This window comes from Sebastes fasciatus, chromosome 7 (genome assembly GCF_043250625.1).
Source record: "Sebastes fasciatus isolate fSebFas1 chromosome 7, fSebFas1.pri, whole genome shotgun sequence".
In the NCBI taxonomy this organism is placed as follows: domain Eukaryota; kingdom Metazoa; phylum Chordata; class Actinopteri; order Perciformes; family Sebastidae; genus Sebastes; species Sebastes fasciatus.
The window spans coordinates 23428252-23447319 of record NC_133801.1 but is presented as its reverse complement, the minus strand read 5'-3'; the positions used below and the strand labels follow the sequence as shown (position 1 = coordinate 23447319).

The window sequence follows — 19068 nt, the reverse complement described above, 5'->3', positions numbered from 1 at the left end:
TATGTCAAACATACCTTTGGCATTTCTGTAAGCTGGGTCTTACAATCCACGCGTCTCAGCAAAGCTAATAATACACACTATTGGTTTACTCCATTCCCAGGCTACACAGGGATACAGCGTTATTTTAACTTGCGTTTTCTTTTCTAATTCAGGTTAAAATTGAGGTTAAGTTTATCCTCAAATGGTCAAAGTCATTGTTTTTCACATTCAAGCTGAGTCATGAGTCAGCCTTTGGATTCTTTAAAGAACTACATTTGTGTGAACTGTATTTAAAAAAACCTTCAAACCCAACTGTATCCGCTCCATTTAATATGAATCATTTGTGTTTTTGATAATGTCTCCTGACCTTAATCTGCCACCGGCCTGTACTGAGTTAATATCATTATTCCCCAAGGGTGACCACATGTTCTGCCTCTGGGTCTAAGTTTTGAAGAATTGTGCCCTCAGTAACACTCACGGCATAGCTTGCAGACAAACAAAAGGGAGATTAAAACTGGCATTTGACATCGGATACGAGTAAAGTAATCTAACAAGCACCTTTTTCAGGCTGTATCCTGATGATGCATTGTGATGCTATTCTTTAGGGACCCGAGTTACTCAGGAGTCCCTTTCGTGGCGTGAATATTCACAAAAGACTTTGGATTTCTCTCAGATAGGTGTGTCTTTTATCCGCAGACTGTACAAAACAGCCCTGAAATTTTGTATTTACAGTTTACGGCCTGAGGCCATAACAAAAACTGATCCATTACAAAACTTGCACTCGGAAGAACAATAAATGAGACTTTTATCACATATCAAGATCTCTAAAGAGGACACTTGTGATCTGATCACTGATCCTGCTCTTTCATAGTCCTAAGAAAAATAAAACACTGTTTGTGTGTATACATTATGGCTTCCTATGCAACGCAATCCCTGCACATACCCAAGACAGCAATCGAGTGTTTTTCCATTGCACGGCATCATTACCAGCCATTAACCTGGCATTGCCCCGCATCTAAAGTTATATCTTATGCCAGAACAAATGTGAGATGATTGCTAATGCATTACTGGAAGTTTTAAAGCTGACTGCTGTGAATGTGGCAACAAGAAGACACAAAGTCAGAAACAATCTGACGCCCTGCTGATAAACATCCATATTCCAGTACATTAGCCTGCACTTTAGAAAAGCAAACTATAGACTACACTATTTAGTCTTTAGTACATCCAAGAATCACATTTTTAGTTAAAAATCTCTCAAGAAAAAAGCACCCAGTTTCAATATCCTGTATCTGTCTTTAAATAACATGCTGACCTCATTGAGGATTGGCACAAGCTAAAATAAATTCTCTTTGCTGAAATCAATATCGTCACATTAATAATACAACCAAGATGTGGACATGCGGCATGGAGATTGCAAATTAACAAATAAGACCAAAAACAAGCTTGGACCACTGGAAGCACTCTTTTCATTCCTTTTTTTGTGACACATTATAAATAGTAGTCACTTGAAAGGTATTTAAATGTCAACATTTGAATCCAGAAAGTGTGTTTAATTATTTCAGAGTAATAGATTGAACTTGTTTGATGAATTAAACAATAAATTACAATGATGGTAATGCTGATTAAGAAATGCTCATCTTGGATGATTGTTTCCACCAAGTGACAAATGACTTATAAAACCCCGGTATTTTCTTGACAAATCCACTTTGTATATCTATGTGGAGAAACTAGCAGTATTTGATATTATTGACAACCATAACCTAACACCATTACATTGTGTCAGAGAGCTGGCTGTGGCTTCCAAGAAACTTAAAAAAAACTACAGGTTACAATCAATAGAGGGTGAACTGGAGTTGACATCTTGAAATATGTGGGGAGAAAAACAAGCTTATAGTCATTCAAATTCAAAATGCATGTAAAATATTGAGAAAAATGAAGATGTTAAAAGCCCAACTCATGTTACACTATTGTGTGAGACGTCCCTCACACGCCCCTGCAGGGGCGACAGTATAAATACAGGGATCTGGTCGCCAATAGCTAGACAGAAAATGAAGACTTACAGGTGAGTCGCTGCAATAACGTCATCACCTCTTTTTCCTGGTAGTTTCATACTGTCGGTTATTGAATTGTATTGTATTGTATTGTATGAAAAACTACAAACTATTTAAATCTGTAAAAGGATTTTTTAGAACGGAGAAAAATACAGTTTACAAATACTATAAATTCAAATCAAACTTGACACAAAATACAATATAATTTTAGGGTCTTTATGTGATCAATAGTGGCAAGTTTATTACCAATATTCTTGATATGCAAAATGTGGGATATGTTTGAGGAAGCACAGCTAATATTTTGGAATATTATTATTGTCTTGTGTCTGAATTGAAGGATATTAGTAATTCCATGTTTCAATTTTCAGATTGTTTTTTTCTGAAACTATGCATGAACGCAGCCCAGGTTGAAGGTTTTTCCTTTTTTCTTTCAAAGTGGCTGCGTTCTGTATATTGCATAACTCTTTAGTAACACTATTACCTTTATAGGCTTTGTACAGGAAGGTTATTAGGTCGTCTTTGACGTCAAAAATTTAGAACAGTTTTCTTTCAAAACACTTTCCCTTGGAAGAAGATAGTGAATGCCTTGGTTCCCATTGTTTTGCTGTTTTCTCACTCAGAACAATGAGACTGGTCATCCTTGTGTGCCAGCTTGGCCTCATTCTGAGGATCGAGGCCCAGATACCATCTGCTTGTATTGTTAGCGAAACAAACAGACCTCCAGGTTTGTGGCATTTATTACAGATGTTCCTTTTTACTCTTATTTTCACACCTTTATTAAGCTTGATTTACATCCTCTTTTTTTTTTTTTATCCCTCCCAGAAAATTCCGACATAACTGTGACGTGTGGCACTGAGTATATTGACCTGAGCATCTACCTGTGCCCGGTGTACCAAGCTTCTTACAATGAGTCTCTGATGGTCATCAACGATCAGAAAGAATCACCTGAGTGTTTTGGGACTGCTGACTTGACCGCAGATCCACCAGTCTTAAAATACAGATTTCCCCTGAATGAAAGTTCCATCTCATCCTGCAAAAATAACTTTAAGGTATTCTTCACATTAACCATCCATCAGATGCATATGACAGTTAAGGAGATTTTAGTGCCTTGTGGTAAAAGTTTGCTTGTGGTACATTTTGATGGAATTGAATATATGAAAACCAAGGAGTGTAAAATGTCATTAATTATTGAATTCCCGCATCAAAGAACTAATCAGAAAACTGATTTAAAGCGATATCAGTGCAGCATATGTTTGTTTTTCAATAGATAACCACTGAGATTGGGAAAGGGGACTATGCTGACTTCTCAAACGTCCAGTTCATCAACATCTCTGGCAGCGTTAACTCGATAGACCCCGCTAAGACTGCGATCACCTATCGCGCGCAGATCATGTACAAGTTCTCCTGCTTCTACCCGATGCATTATCTGTTGAACAACACTCAACTGGGCGTGTGAGTATATCATGAATAACACTTACGCTGCATGTGAAATAAACAGGACTGAGCTACATTTAGATTAATCCAAGTTTCTTTTCATTTAATACAGCTCAGGCGTGAGTCTTGTCATCAGAGACAACAATGGCAGCTTCATCAGCACACTGAGTATGATGCTCTACCAAGTAAGACCTGCTCTACAGAAGCTTTAAAAATTACACATAAAGTATTTTTTTAACATTTTATAACTTGATTTTGTTATTTCTTCTCTGTGGAACAGGATGAAGGGCACAAACAGGTACTTACTATCCCACAAACGGGAATTAACCTGAAGACCAAGATTTATGTTGCAGTTACGGCTACCAATCTAACAGAAAGGTATTTAAGTTTTGACAGTTTACAGTAAACCATAAATAACATAAATCTAAATCCAATTTTATTGTCATACATTGTACATAGCGAAAGACAGCACACAGTGAAATTTAGCTACTGCATTTAACCCATCCTAGTATATTAGGAACAGTGAGCAGCTACTATACAGCGCCCAGGGAGCATTTTTTAGGGGGTCGGTGCCTTGCTCAAGCCTTGGGAGGGTGAACTGGCACTTCTCCAGCTACCAGTCCACACTCCGTACTTGGTCCGTGTGGGGACTTGAACAGGTGACCCTAGGTCGGCTGTGGCTAAGAGGGTAGAGCAGGTCGCCCACCAATCGGAAGGTCGGTGGTTCGATCCATCAGTGTAAGAATGTGTGTGTGAATGGGTGAATACTGACATGTAGCGTTAAGCGCTTTGATTGGTCGGAAGACTAGAAAAGCGCAATATAAATGCAAGTCCATTACTATTACCCCCTGGTTCCCAAGCCTAATCCCCATGGACTGAGCTACTGCCGCCCCAAAATAAGAACTAATTTCTAAATAAGAAAAGACACTTAAATTCCACCTCTCTGTCCTCGCAGGTTCAACGTGCTGCTGGACAGATGCTACGCATCAACAAGTCCATATGCCACGAAGAGCGAACATTATGACCTTTTCGTAGGGTGAGTCTCATAACCACGATATATAATACCTTCAACTCTTCCGGTCAACTCCAAGCTAGCTCTTTGTACTTCCACATGTGAAGTCATATTACCTGTTGTCTCCTTTTCACCCAAGGTGTGAACGTGATGCACAAACTAAGGTGGGGCTCAATGGGGAGTCTCAGAAAGCAACCTTCTCTTTTGAGGCCTTCAGATTTGTGGTGCACAAAAATAAGTCAGTTTCCACATTCTACCTGCACTGCATCACCAGGCTGTGTCAGGTGTCCGAGTGCAGGACATTAAAGGCTGTGAGTAGACACCAGTTCCTTTTAAAGTCCTAATTTTAGGATATCACAAATAGGTACTCACTGTAATCAATTCATACATCAGAGTTTTGATTTGTCTTTATTCATTTTAAACAGAACTGTGCATTACCCGCAAGGAGAAAGAGAGAGGCCGAGGAAGAGAAGGATGTGTACAACGCTACGGTCACCTCAACTTCCATTGTTGTGAAGAGACAGACCAGTGGTGCGTCTTTAGGGCAGAATTCAACAAATAAAGATTTCCCTTTATTCTACCACAATAACATTTACGTGGTAAAAAAAGATCCAAATGGTAAAGTATATTACCATAAAATGTGCAACTTTTCATTTGCTTGGTTTCAATCTGACTGGGGATTCTTGCTTAAACATGATGAATAACTTCATGCATGGCAATAAACAGAATTTGTCTTTTTTGCTAGAGAAATATTATCAGTAAAATGGGAAAATTTTAATTTTTAAACGTTAGTACGGTTCAAACAAAGAAGATATGGCTAAAGTGTTAATTATTGAGTGTTAGAGGTGGATTCTTTAAACCTTTGGACGGAGTCCAGGCTACCTGTTTCCAGTATTTATGCTAAGCTTTGGCTGATACTACTCGTGGCAGCTTCATATTTAGCATACACATCAGAGTGGTATCAGTTTCACATCTAACTCGAATAAGCACATTTCCCAAAAATGTCAAATTATTCATTTAATCAGTTAATTATGTCAATAATAACACAAAAAGTGACCACAATTACTGACTATAGTTTTGTTTCCATTTTTCAGAAGATGGCCAAACTCTCTCAGCTCCTTACAGTAAGAATCTTGGTTCTTCTTGGTCACTACTTTCTCAGTCATTAATTAGCAACATTAATTAATACATCCATGAATTGTATGATATCTTTGTGCTTTTTCTTCTTCCCTGCTCACACAGGTATGTCACTTGAGGGCAACTACAGCAGCCCCTTGGTGGCTGTAATTGTCTGCATCGTCATCCTAACTATTCTCTTCGTCGCCATGGGCGTTTACTTTGCGTGGTTCATCAGACGGAGAAAATCCAGTAACACGGCCTGACTCAGAGTGGATTCCCTTCACCTATCTCCCAATCTGCCAGTTTAGTACTTCATCATCTATAAAGCATGGACATTATGCTGCAGAGATAGAAAAAAAAACAAGTCATGAGAAACAATAGCCAGAAATATCATACTGTCATATATCTACTTTTTTCCATTTCACAAACAGCATTATAACAAGGTGGGCAGCGGTAATCCGGGCTAGCAACTTTATAATCATTACAAATCACATAGTTTATTAATGTGGAGATAAGGGCACAGATCTGTACTATCATTTTGTATTATAATAAGGTTTTAGTTTTAATCATGTTGTCAGTGTTATATTGACATATTTAACAAATGGTGGCATATTTTGTAATCAGTTAGAAATGGTGTACTTTTAAATGTTTTCAATGAGAGTGATGAAGTACTATGTTTTATTCTTTGATAAATCACACCATTAAACTAAACATACAAGTTTGGACCGTGTCTTACTCTATGACTGGATGCTTGAGTATATTATAGAGATCTATACTATAGTTTTGCTGTACTCCCTTGCCAGTTTTAATGACTTTGAATTACATTAAAAGTAGGGCGGTCAATCGATTAAAATATTTGATAGCAATTAATCGCATAATTGTGTCATGATTAATCGTGATTAATTGCAAATGAATCGCACATTTTTTTCTATCTGTTCAAAATGTACCTTAAAGGGAGATTTGTCAAGTATTTAATACTCTTATCAACATGCATAGGAGTGGGGAAATATGCTTGCTTTATGCAAATGTGTGTATATATTTATTATTGGAAATCAATAAACAACACAGAAAAATGGCAAATATTAAATACTAACTATATATTAATTATAAAACCCTCACAGGTACTGCATTTTGCATTACTAACTTAATTAACTAACATAAATCCAAATTATATATTGAAGTTTTAAGACCTTTCCTATTTCAGTTAACATTAACTTTAGATGATGCATATCTTTAAACCTGCAATAACTGATTCTTTGGCCACTTCAGCATAAACAAGTTATTGCATAATGAGTACTTTTACCTTTGGTACTTGAAGTGTATTTTGATACAAACTACTTTTCCTTAAGTCAACAATTTGAATGTAGGACTTTTAACTGTAACAGTATTTCTACACTGTGGTATTGCAAATTATACTTAAAGGACCAGTGTCTAACAATTAGGAGGATCTATTGGCAGAAATGGAATATAAAATTAAAAGTATGATTTCTTTAGTGCTTAATCACGTGATAATAAGAATCATTTTGTTTTCGTTACCTTAAAATGAGCCGTTTATATCTACATAGGGAGCGGGTCCTCTCCACGGAGTCTCTCTCTCGCTTCACCACTCACTTCCCACGTACACACACACTCTACGCACTGGCTCTGCTCCAAATGGCTTAAGAGAGGGTCATTCGCATTTTTGCGTCGCCCACCGTAGCTTTCTAACATGCTTGGCACACGGAAAAGGCTTCAGTTGGTGTCCTCACTCACTGCCAGATACCATCAGATCCTACACACTGGACCTTTAAGTAAAAGGTCTCCTCCCCTCAATGCATACCCGTGTGTGCGCGTGCGTGTGCGTGTGCGTGTGCGTGTGCGTGTGTGAGAGAGAGAGTGTCTTGAGTGATCAGAAACAGGTGCTGCCTGGTGATTGGTCCATTCAAGGAGATTGCTGCCTGATGATTGGTCCACTGTATGACATCAGCCTTTTTAAACTCCAGCTGGCAGCATCTCTTCCCTCTTCACCTCTACCACTCACAACAAAGCCAGCAACAAGTTTGTGTATTTGAGAATTGTTATAAGTAGGAACTGTGGCTCAGTGTGTTTTCTTTTGAGAGTTCGTTAGTCAGTTGTACGAATTGGTAAGCTGTTTGTTTAACAAGCCATTTGATACTTTAATAGGGTTTGAGAGTTGAAACTGTGTAATTTAACTAATTTGGGAATATTTCAGTTTTTTTTTGTCACTGTTATTATAGAGCACTTTTAAGCAGTTTTGGTAGGAGTGAGAAGCCTTTTTCTTTTGTTTGCCAAGTGGCTGTTTTTCTCTTGTTTTGACGGTAGGAGCTCAGGTTAGAGACGTGTCTTTTGTTTAACCTTTTAGGGAAGGTTAGATTTAAGTGATATTTTGTTGGTTGTTTTGGGCATGGCTCAACTCTGAAGTTGAAAATAAACTGCTCCTTGTGTGTGTTTAACCCTGTGTAGCTGGCCTTTCTTGAGAGTGGGAAGAGTGGGAGTTGCACGTCGTGTTATGTCTCGGTTCCCCTAGACCGGGGGCATAATAAAGGTCAATGCCTAACCATAACCATTTAAGGTCAATGCCTAACCTTAAAGGTCTCATATTATGCTCATTTCCAGGTTCATAGATGTATTTTAATGTTGCACTAGAACATTTTTACATGCTGCAATGTTCAAAAAACCCTTTATTCTTCTCATACTGCAGCCTGAGTCTGCCTGCCTCAGAGCCTAATTCAGCCTCTGTCTGAAAACCCCTGATTCACAGCCTGTCTCCTCCCACTCTGCTGATTGGTCAGCGTTTTCTGTCAATCAAACGTCCTCAACAACACAGCCTCACTCTGCTCAGTGATTTTCCACACCCATTTCCGGACAAACGGAGCAGGAGAAAGAGAGAGGATGGTCTTTTATGATACTATGGTGACTTGTAGACACACTAGGGACAGATATTGATGTTTAAAAGACATGGAAAAGTGCATTTTGCATAATAGGTGACCTTTAACTATTTGAGTTCAATGCCTAACCTTAACTTTTTAAGGTCAATGCCTAACCTTAACCCTCGGGCTGTTATAACTGCAATAGGCTACATGTAAAAAAAACTATTTGTACAAAGTCAGAGGTTGTAGTGTCCCGTGACCTTTTAAACATTATATAGAAAAACTAAAAGGATCCCAGCTGATTCATTCATACCATGGAGCTTTTAGAAAAATGGTCTGCGACCACTGCAGATAACTGGTGGAAACGGCAGCTTGGGCTAATCACCCACCCTGCTGTCAAATAAATGATTACAGAAACCAAAACTATGAATACTTACCCTCAAATTGACCTAAGCCTAACTGACGACCCTGAAATGGGACCAATGAACCCTTTGGGGCAAACTCAACAGGGACCTCAAGGGGGGAAAAGTTTGCTGAAGCTTAAGTCAAGAACGAGAATTGGATGCTGGAATGTTAGAACATTATACTAGACTGGAAAACTGGCACAACTGGCCAAGGAAATGCAACGTTACAACATAAGCATTATTGGGGTGTGTGAAAGCCGATGGAACACCTTTGGAGAGGTATGAAGTTCCACTGGAAAGACCTTCTTCTACTCTGGCAACCCAAAGGAAGAAGATCCCCACACATACGGAGTAGGACTACTCATATCAAAAGACGCAGCTAAAATTCTCATCGAATGGGAACCAATATCAGAACGGATCATCACAGCCAGGTTTGCATCCAAAGGACGCAATATCACATGCATTCAGTGCTACTCTCCAACCAACACTGCCTTTTTTGAAGAGAAAGAGACTTTTTACCAACAACTACAGGCAGTTTTCCAAAAGGCTCCCAAGAGAGACATTAAGATTATGATGGGAGACATGAATGCCAAGATTGGAATGGATAACAACGACTGGAAGGTCTGGTGCAGATGAACGAGAACGGGCTCCTCTTTGCAAGCCTTTGTGCCCTCAACGAGTTGGTGATTGGAGGCAGTCTTTTCCCACACAAACTAACCCATAAAGCAGGGTACAGAGAAGATTTGAGACAATAAAAACTAAAAGACATCAAGAGGCACAAGACACATCAAGAATGGGGAATTCTACTCCACAACTGGTTCCAAACCCTACCAGAGGGGGATAACATAAATGACAAGTGGGAAAGATGTAAGAAGGCTATCACTGACGCATGTGAAACTGTCCTGGGGCACCGAGACCCCAAAAGAAAAGATTGGATTACTGATCCAACATGGAGAGAGATTGATGCTAGGCGAGACATCAAACTAAAATTAGGAAGGAAGGACTCCGACAAGACTACCAACAAAAGAACATAATCGTCAGAAAGAGCTGCAAGAGGGACAAAAAAGCACAAGCAAAGGAGCTCGCCAACGAAGCAGAGGCAGCAGCCAGACAGAACTACAGTTGGCTGGTAAGAACAAGAGCTTTAGTCGACCTATCAGAGACAAACGGAAACCTTCTCACTAAAGAGTCCCAACAACTAGACCGTTGGAAGGAACATTTTGAGGAAGTTCTCAATAGACCTCCTCCAGACACCCCCCCAGACATTGAAGAAGTTAGACGAGACCTAAACATCAACTGTGACGGGATATCAAAGGAAGAAATCAAAAGAGCCATCAAAAAACTGAAGCTGGGCAGAGCACCAGGAAAGGACACCATCCCCCCTGATGTGCTGAAAGCAGACATCAGTGCCACCGCTGACATCCTCCACAGGCTTCTAAATGAGATCTGGGTTAAAGAGGAGGTACCCAATGACTGGAAAGAAGGGCTAATTCACAATTCACAAGTAAGGTAACCTCAGTGAATGCAAGAACTGGAGAGGCATCATGCTTCTCTCAGACCCCAGCAAAATCCTCTGCCGAATCATCTGGGATAGAATGCAAGAACCACTGGACAAGATATTCAGGAAGGAACAAGCAGGTTTCCGGAAGAACAACTCCTGTACAGATCACATTGCATCACTCAGAATAATTGTCGAGCATTCCATCAAATGGCAGTCATCGCTGTTCATCAACTTTGTTGACTTTGAAAAAGCCTTCGACAGCCTAGACAGAAACATCCAAGCTGCTCCGACATTATGGAATACCCATAAAACTGGTCAATCTCATCAAATGCATGTACAATGGATTCACGGGCCAAGTCATTTCAAATGGCAAGCTTTCAGACACCCTTCACATAAAAACAGGAGTACGACAAGGCTGTCTTTTGTCCCCCCTGCTCTTTGTTGTTGCTATCAATTGGACCATGAAAAAGTCAGTGGATGGCCAAAGGACGGTGTTACAGTGGACTCCTTTCACACAATTGGAAGACCTCAATTTTGCAGATGACTTGGCACTGATCTCAGGAACACACACACAAATGCAACTGAAGACAAACAAATGACATGTTCACAGCAAACAGCTAGGCCTCATGATCAATGTTGGAAAGACCAAGGTCATGAGGTTCAACACTAAATCCCACCAAGCAATAAATATCAAGGAGCAACCCCTAGAAAATGTGGCAGAGTTTGTGTACCTGGGAGGCAAAATCAGCACAGACGGAGGAGCAGATAAAGATGTGGAGCTACGCATCAGCAAAACAAGACATGCCTTTAGAACACTCCGACCTGTATGGCTCTCTTCCCAGCCCTCCAAAAACACAAAAATCTGAATTTTCAACTCAAATGTAAAATCTGTCCTTCTATATGGCTGTGAAACCTGGAAAACCACAAACACAATCACAAACAAAACTGCAAGTGTTCATTAACAACTGCCTCCGATACATACTGAGGATATGGTGGCCAAGAAAATTACAAATACAGACCTGTGGAAATAGACAAACCAGGAGCGAATCAACAACGAAATCAAAAGGAGAAAGTGGAGATGGATCGGGCATACACTCAGAAAACAAGCAACAAACATAACAAGACAAGCTCTGGATTACAACCCACAAGGAAAGCGGAAGCCATGACCAAAAATCAACGGGAGACAGTCCACGCTCGATGAGGTAAATAAGATCCTCCTGGCAGGAAGCAAAGACCACTGCACAGAAGAGAGTGAGGTGGAGATCCATGGTGGACGCCCTATGCTCCCAAGGGGGCCAAGAGGTTTAAGAAGAAGAATACTGTTTCTTGATTCCTTATGGGAGCCAATATCACATTTAACTAGCATTTTCTATCAAATTTATCTGATAAATAATGCATTCAGTGTCATTGTATTTTTGCTTCATATGCAATCTGGAGGATATGAGGAGAAAATGAAGAAACTTGCAACTCAGTTTTCCATAAATGATGTCTTGTTTTTGTCGAAGATGCAGCTGAATTCAATGATAATTGTAATTTCATATAAAGCTACCTTTTTTTCATATTAATAAAAGGTGATCATGCATGAATCATTACAATGTCCATCCAGGAATATGCCTGTATTTTTTTTCCCGATAATAGCACTGACTTAAGTAACTCTGCCGTAGTTGTTATTTCTGCAGGCTTTTCCCTCGTGTAGGTTGATCTGCGGTGAGTGATGACAATTTGTTTTAAAGGTCTCATATTATGCTCATTTCCAGGTTCATAGATGTATTTTAATGTTGCACTAGAACATGTTTACATGCTGCAATGTTCAAAAAACCCTTTATTCTTCTCATACTGCAGCCTGAGTCTGCCTGCCTCAGAGCCTAATTCAGCCTCTGTCTGAAAACCCCTGATTCACAGCCTGTCTCCTCCCACTCTGCTCTGATTGGTCAGCGTTTTCTGTCAATCAAAGAAGATGTGAAACAGTAGTCAGTTCATTATTTCTGCTAAAAGACACCTGCTAAATGTATGGAAGATCAGAGTAATGGTATATTATTTAGTCAGCTACTGAAGGTTCTGCTCTGGTTCGACCAGGAAACCCTTACATGGCTTGCAATTCTCTGACGTCAGAAGAGAAGGAAAAAAAGAGAAGTGATTTTCTACACCCATTTCCGGACAAACGGAGGAGGAGAAAAAGAGAGAGGATGGTCTTTTATGATACTATGGTGACTTGTAGACACACTGGGGACAGATATTGATGTTTAAAAGACATGAAAAAGTGCATTTTGCATAATAGGTGACCTTTAAGACGTTTTCATTCATAGTACTCTTTTGAAAGATAGTGAATGCCTTGGTTCCCATTGTTTTCACTCAGAACAATGAGACTGATCGTCCTTGTGGGCTAGCTTGGCCTCATATTGAGGATCGACGCCCAGATACCAGATGCTTGTGTTACTAGCAATGCAGACAGACCTCCAGGTTTGTGGCATTTATTAAATGTTCTTTAATTACTGTTATTTTCAAACTTCCATTTACTTCCTTCCTTTTTTTTTATCCCTCCCATAAAACACGGACATGACTGTGATCTGCAGCCCTGAGTATATGGACCTGAGCATCTATCTTTGCCCGATGTACTGTACCAAGCTGGTTCATAGCATACAATTCATGAATCCAGTAATAATGTATTCACAAAATGATCCTATTTACATCACCTCTGTTACGGGGCATTATTCACTACCAATGTATTTCAATGAATTAGTATTATAGTTTTTTATCAAAAATGCCAAGCTACTGGGGATGTTATACCCAATATTCAAATAGCTAATCTATGTTCACACATATAAAATAGTATGTCGTCCAGCCTTCATCTTATTATAGGGCCATTGTTGAGGAAGTTCTGCATGCTCTTTTGTTTGACAAGTTTCCTCTTACACCTTTTTGTTTGGCTGCTGGTATAAATGGAAACATTTGGAAACAGATAGCCAGACACGAAACGAAGGCTTACAGGTGAGTCACTCGAATAACTTAACCATCATTTTCCATGCAGTATAAATACCAAATAATATACCTGAATGAGAGACAAAATATCTAGACCCAATACTGTTTCTTGATTCCTTATGGGAGCCAATATCACATTTAACTAGCATTTTGTATCAAATGTATCTGATAAATAATGCATTCAGTGTCATTGTATTTTTGCTTCATATGCAATTTGGAGGATATGAGGAGGAAATGAAGAAACTTGCAACTCAGTTTTCCATAAATTATGTCTTGTTTTTGTCAAAGATGCAGCTGAATTCAATGATAATTGTAATTTAATGTAAAGTTACCTTTTTCATATTAATAAAAGGATGATCATGCATGAATCATGACAACGTCCATCCAGGGATATACCTTTATTTTTTCCCCATAATAGCACAGCCACGAGCGACTAAAGTAACTCTGCCATAGCTGTTATTTCTGCAGGCTTTTCCCTTGTGTCGGTTAATCTGTGGTGAGTGACGACGATTTGTTTTAAAACGTGTTCATTCAGAGTACTCTTTTTTTCTCACTCAGAACAATGAGACTGGTCATCCTTTTGTGCCAGCTTGGCCTCATTTTGAGGATCGATGCCCAGATACCAGATGCTTGTGTTACTAGCCCTACAAACAGACCTCCAGGTTTGTGGCATTTATTAAATGTTCTTTAATTTCTGTTAATTTCACACTTCCATTTACATCCTTCTTTTTTTATCCCTCCCAGAAAACTCAGACATAACTGTGATTTGTGGCAATGAGTATATGGACCTGAGCATCTTCCTTTGCCCAGTGTACCAAGCTTCTTACAATGAGTCTCTGATGGTCCTCAATAATCAGAGTGACACACCTGAGTGTTTTGGGACTGCTGACTGGAGCGTGGAGCCACCAGTCTTAAAATTCAGATTCCCCGTAAACGGAAGTGGCATCTCATCCTGCAATAGTAACTATAAGGTATTCTTCACAATAGCTTTAACTTTAACTTTTTTCAGTGTGTACATCGAGGAACTTTTCAGTGCATAAGGAATCTATCTAATCATCTGGTAAAAGCTTGATGGCCAAGCAAAGCTTTGCTTTCAGTAAATTTTGATTGAAAATTGAATAGCATTATATGAAAACCAAAGAGTGGAAAGTCATTATATCTTGAATTCCTGCATGTGATCGAGCTATAAAGAAAGGAATCTCTGTCTGTCTGTGGGTGTGTCCTTCACATATCTGGAGAACCGTTCATCCGATCCACTTCGCACTTGGCGGGTGTATTGATGGGGACCCAATGGCGTGCTTTGTTGAATTTGGTGTAATTTGGACACGCAACACGTTCAATATTAACAAACCTTTAATAAACAAGCGAACAGCACTCTGTGCAGCAGCGGAGGCAGGCTTCAGGGCTCTGCAGTCTGAGTCGAGCATGTTGTCCGCAGCGGGCAGACCGCGGCTCATTGACTGCAGTTCACTGTTGCTGCTGGATGCTGGATATACTAACGTTACAACCAAACTTTTCTGCACTTCCCTGGAGTCAAAGAGTGATGAGCGGTTCTCAAGCAGCAGCACTTCCAGGGGCCAAGCAATCGGCCCGTTCCGAGTGGGCACGCCCCCGAACGTGCACTTCACTAGTCAAAGAATGAATCAGAAAACTGATTTCAGTTAAATATATGTTTGTTTTTTCAATAGCTAACCACTCATGTAGGATTCTTGAACCTCGCATCTGAATACTACTACATCTCTGGCAATGTTACCTTTATAAACCTCCCTACCCTAACCTCTGTGGGTAGGATCGCCAATCACTCACAGATCCTTTACGGCTACTCCTGCATCTACCCGATATATTTTATCACGAACAGCGATCCACTGGGCGTGTGAGTATGTCATGAATAAAACGTATGTACCTTTCACCCAGAACGTGGCAACGTCACTGCTGCACTCTGAAACCCATTATTTCCAATAGCTTGTGCGCCACTTTTCGGTGCACTTTTCGGGGCACTTTTCGCTGCATCGAGCAAAGCGTTGCGCCCAAAGTTCAAACTGGTTGAACTTTGGGCGCAACGCACTGTGATGTGCGTTGGTCCCAGTGGCCAGCGCAGCGCAAACCACGTTCTATGTGAAAGGCCCATAACACTGCATGGGAAAATAGGCAGGACTGAGCTACTGTACATTTAGATTAATCCAAGTTTCTTTCCATTTATTACAGTCTTGTCATCAGAGACAACAATAGCAGCTTCATCAGCACACTGAGTATGATGCTCTACAAAGTAAGACCTGCTCTAGCTTTTAGAATTGGAGAGGAGTATTTTTTAACCTTTTATAACTTGGTTTTGTTCTTAAATACTCTGTGAAACAGGATAAACTGTACAGAGAGACGCTTACTATGCCGCTAACAGGACTCAGCCCGAAGACCAGGATTTATGTTGCAGTTAAAGCTACCAATCTAACAGACAGGTATTGAAAGGAATAGTTTGACATTTTTGGAAATGTGCTTATTCACTTTCTTGCATAGAATTAGATGAGGAGATAGCCTGGCTCAGTCTAAAGGGGCAAAAAAAACAAAAAAACACCTACCAACACCTCTAAAGATTGTAGGCCGTGGGATGACCAGACCCTGTTAAAATCATGTTTTTACACTTTGGTTTTTGTACATATTAAACAAACATATAACGTTTGAATTTGTGAGCTTTAGAGGTGCTAATAGGTGGATTTATTCTACCTTTAGACAGAGCAAGGTTAGCTGTTTCCCGGTTTCCAATCTTTATGCTAATATACAGATATGAAAGTGGTTTTGAACTTTTCATCACATGTGTATTTACCAAATTTTTGAACTATAATGTCAGTGCTGCATTTTCCACTTCAAATCCACCTGTCTCTCCTCGCAGGTTCAACGTGCTGCTGCACAGATGCTACGTAACAAAAAGTTCACATCCCAAGCTCAACAAATATTATGACATCTTTGTAGGGTGAGTCTTTTCCTTTGACACTCAGCTCCAAGCTAGCTCTTTGTTCTTCCACATCACATTACCTGTTGTCTCTTTTCAGGTGTGACCGTTACGCACAAACTAAGGTGGAGCGCAATGGGGACTCCCAGTGGGCTTACTTCTCCTTTGAGGCCTTTAGATTTCCTGAGCACAATTATCGGACAGTTTCCACTTTCTACCTGCACTGCTCCACCAGTGTCTGCGAGGTGTCCTCGTGCAGCGCATTAAAGTCTGTGAGTGAACAGTCACTTCACACTGTCTAAGTTATGCTCTATCACTAAAACCTGTCTTTTGCTCAGTTTCCTGGATATTTCATTTACCTGATTTTGAGCTGGTTTTCCGAAACAGTGTTTGGCACATGATCTAATTTCACATCTTTTTGACATCACATATGGAGCAATAACTCTGATGAGCAAATCGTAACAGTGTCGAGGCCAAAAGACAAAGGCATCCTACGCATATATGCAGACATAAACTTGAATTACCAACAAAACAGATCAAATCAAACCTTTTTTTGTTTTGACAGGACTGTGGTTCTTTCATCAGCGGGTGGAGGAGAGAGGCCCCCTACAAGTCCAACTTTACAGTCACCTCGCCCCCCATCGTTGTGGGCAACCTGAGCCCTGGACCGAGACCCACAGATATTCCCTCATTCAATCAGACTAAAGTTACGCCTTTCAAAAATGGAAGTAAGCAAAAGTGCAAAACAAACAATATCACCTTAAACTATGCACATTTCTTTGGTTTATTTTATCTTGACCTTTTGCACAGTTGAGTAGATTTAATTTTTTTCTGGTTCTAAGAGGATGGTATTAAGGTGGCAATGGCAACTAAACCGTAACGTGCAAAACACCCGCTTCCACTAATATCTCAAAATAACAGTAACAAAGTGGTACAACGCGTGTAATAATGAAAACTCATGAAAAAAAGCAGCAGTGGCTAGAAATGGAGCAAATATGATTAAATAAAGTAATTTTTATAAAACGGTCACTATATCCTGACAGTACTACATAAGACAGGTAATCTGAAAAAAAATCATGTACCTCTGTGTCCTCCGGTGCTCCTGATGGCATCTGCAAGATTTCACAGACTGGAGGAACACAACCAATCAGAGCCGAGCTGGAGCCTGCCGTCTCTGAGCAGCTGTCAGTCACTCGCAAACTAACATAAGGCATTAACGTAACATAATATTAATTCATATTTGATCAGCGCTGCCTAGTTTGACCGTTTGGTCAGAGTTTGTGAGTGATTGACAGCCAGCTCTCATAGACCGCAGCTGGACAGCAGATCCCAGGTCAGCTCTGATTGGTTGTTTTCCTCCGGTCTGTGAAATCTTGCAGATGCCATTAGGAGCACCGGAGGACACAGAGGCACATGTTGGTTTTTTTCAGGTTACCTGTTTCATGCACTACTGTCAGGATATAGTGACCGTTTTATAAAAATAACTTTTTTAAAATCATATTTGCTCCAATCTGGCCTACTTCAACTTCAAAGTCCTCTTACCGTACAATATTATTTGATATCTTAATTGTTCTCCTTTTTACACAAAAGTGAACAATATTACCTTGAAATGTGCACATTTGCTTGGTTTGTTTTATCTCATATATTACCTTCATTTTTCAGCTTATCCATACCACTACTACGACAACGACGACTACGACAACTACGACTACGACAACTACAGCTACTACGACTACCACAACATTTTTGATGGTAAGAATCTGCAGTGAATGTGATGTTGTCTTTGTGTATCTGTGTGTCTGTATGAGTGGGCTTGGACGATGAGGTGTCTAGACTAGTTTTTCAAAGTTGTCTTGGATGGACAACTTATTCAGTCAATAGTTCTCATTTAAATATGCAACATTTAATAGTAGAAATATGCAACATCATAACATGAACAGTCTTGATGCTTCTTGTCTTCCTTTCACACACACAGGTGGACTGTCCATGAGCTGCTACAGCAGTCCTCTCACTGTGGTGGCCATATCTGTCTGCAATGTCATCCTAACTATTTGTTTCTCTGTCTGAAAACCAATCAGAGAGTGGAGTGACTCTCTTTATCACCTATAATCTTGACTATTTTGCAGATGTAGTAAAAACAAGTCACGGGGAAAGTTGTCAGGACTATCAAAATGTAATACTGTAGAAAACAATGTAGTCAGCAAAAGTAGAAAAAAGCATATTCTCTTTCTTAACATTTGTCTTGACATTATATGTCCACGTACTGTAGATTTTGTTTTTGCTTTATGCAAATGTATGTATATATGTATTATTGGAAATCAATTAACAACACAAAACAATGACAAATATTGTCCAGAAACCCTCACAGGTACTGCATTTAGCATAAAAAAATATGCTCAAATCATAACAAGGCAAACTCAAGCCCAACAAGCAACAACAGCTGTCAGCGTGTCAGTGTGCTGACTTGACTATGATTTGTCCAAAATTGAATGTGATTATCATAAAGGGGGCATGTCTGTAAAGGGGAGACTCGTGGATATCCACAGAACCCATTTTCATTCACATAACTTGAGGTCAGAGGTCAAGGGACCTCTTTAAAAAATGGCCATGCCAGTTTTTCCTTAGCGCAAGTTTGGAGCATTATTCAGCCTCCTTCACAACAAGCTAGTTTGACATGGTTGGTACCAATGGATTCATTAGTTGCGTTAATGCGTTAAGAAATTAGTGCCGTTAAAACACATTTGCGATAACATGTTATTATTGAGTTAACTGGGT

The 19068-nt window shown here is 39.8% G+C and overlaps 2 protein-coding genes across 2 annotated transcripts; both read left to right on the top strand.

Moving 5' to 3' along the window:
- The first annotated feature begins 2653 nt into the window (after nt 1–2653).
- Nucleotides 2654–6319, top strand: LOC141770813 (zona pellucida-like domain-containing protein 1). Its single transcript, XM_074640660.1, has 10 exons — nt 2654–2754; nt 2853–3079; nt 3298–3482; nt 3577–3649; nt 3745–3842; nt 4420–4500; nt 4616–4787; nt 4902–5007; nt 5571–5600; nt 5719–6319. The coding sequence occupies exons 1-10, from the start codon at nt 2655–2657 to the stop codon at nt 5856–5858; spliced, it is 1212 nt and encodes a 403-aa protein (XP_074496761.1). The 5' UTR covers nt 2654; the 3' UTR covers nt 5859–6319.
- A 6219-nt stretch (nt 6320–12538) lies between these two features.
- Nucleotides 12539–18742, top strand: LOC141770966 (zona pellucida-like domain-containing protein 1). The gene is made up of 12 exons (XM_074640818.1): nt 12539–12830; nt 13330–13358; nt 13908–14011; nt 14094–14381; nt 15054–15222; nt 15555–15615; nt 15705–15802; nt 16234–16314; nt 16394–16565; nt 16859–17021; nt 17956–18045; nt 18269–18742. The coding sequence occupies exons 1-12, from the start codon at nt 12795–12797 to the stop codon at nt 18358–18360; spliced, it is 1383 nt and encodes a 460-aa protein (XP_074496919.1). The 5' UTR covers nt 12539–12794; the 3' UTR covers nt 18361–18742.
- The last annotated feature ends 326 nt before the right edge of the window (nt 18743–19068 follow it).

Coding starts and splice junctions, on each gene's coding strand:
- LOC141770966 (XM_074640818.1), top strand. CDS start 12,795: ATGCTTGTGTTACTAGCAATGCAGACAGACCTCCAG. Junction 15,616..15,704: donor TGAGTATGATGCTCTACAAA/GTAAGACCTGCT, acceptor TCTGTGAAACAG/GATAAACTGTACAGAGAGAC. Junction 16,566..16,858: donor CGTGCAGCGCATTAAAGTCT/GTGAGTGAACAG, acceptor TTGTTTTGACAG/GACTGTGGTTCTTTCATCAG.
- LOC141770813 (XM_074640660.1), top strand. CDS start 2,655: ATGAGACTGGTCATCCTTGTGTGCCAGCTTGGCCTCATTCTGAGGATC. Junction 4,788..4,901: donor AGTGCAGGACATTAAAGGCT/GTGAGTAGACAC, acceptor CATTTTAAACAG/AACTGTGCATTACCCGCAAG. Junction 5,008..5,570: donor TGTGAAGAGACAGACCAGTG/GTGCGTCTTTAG, acceptor TCCATTTTTCAG/AAGATGGCCAAACTCTCTCA.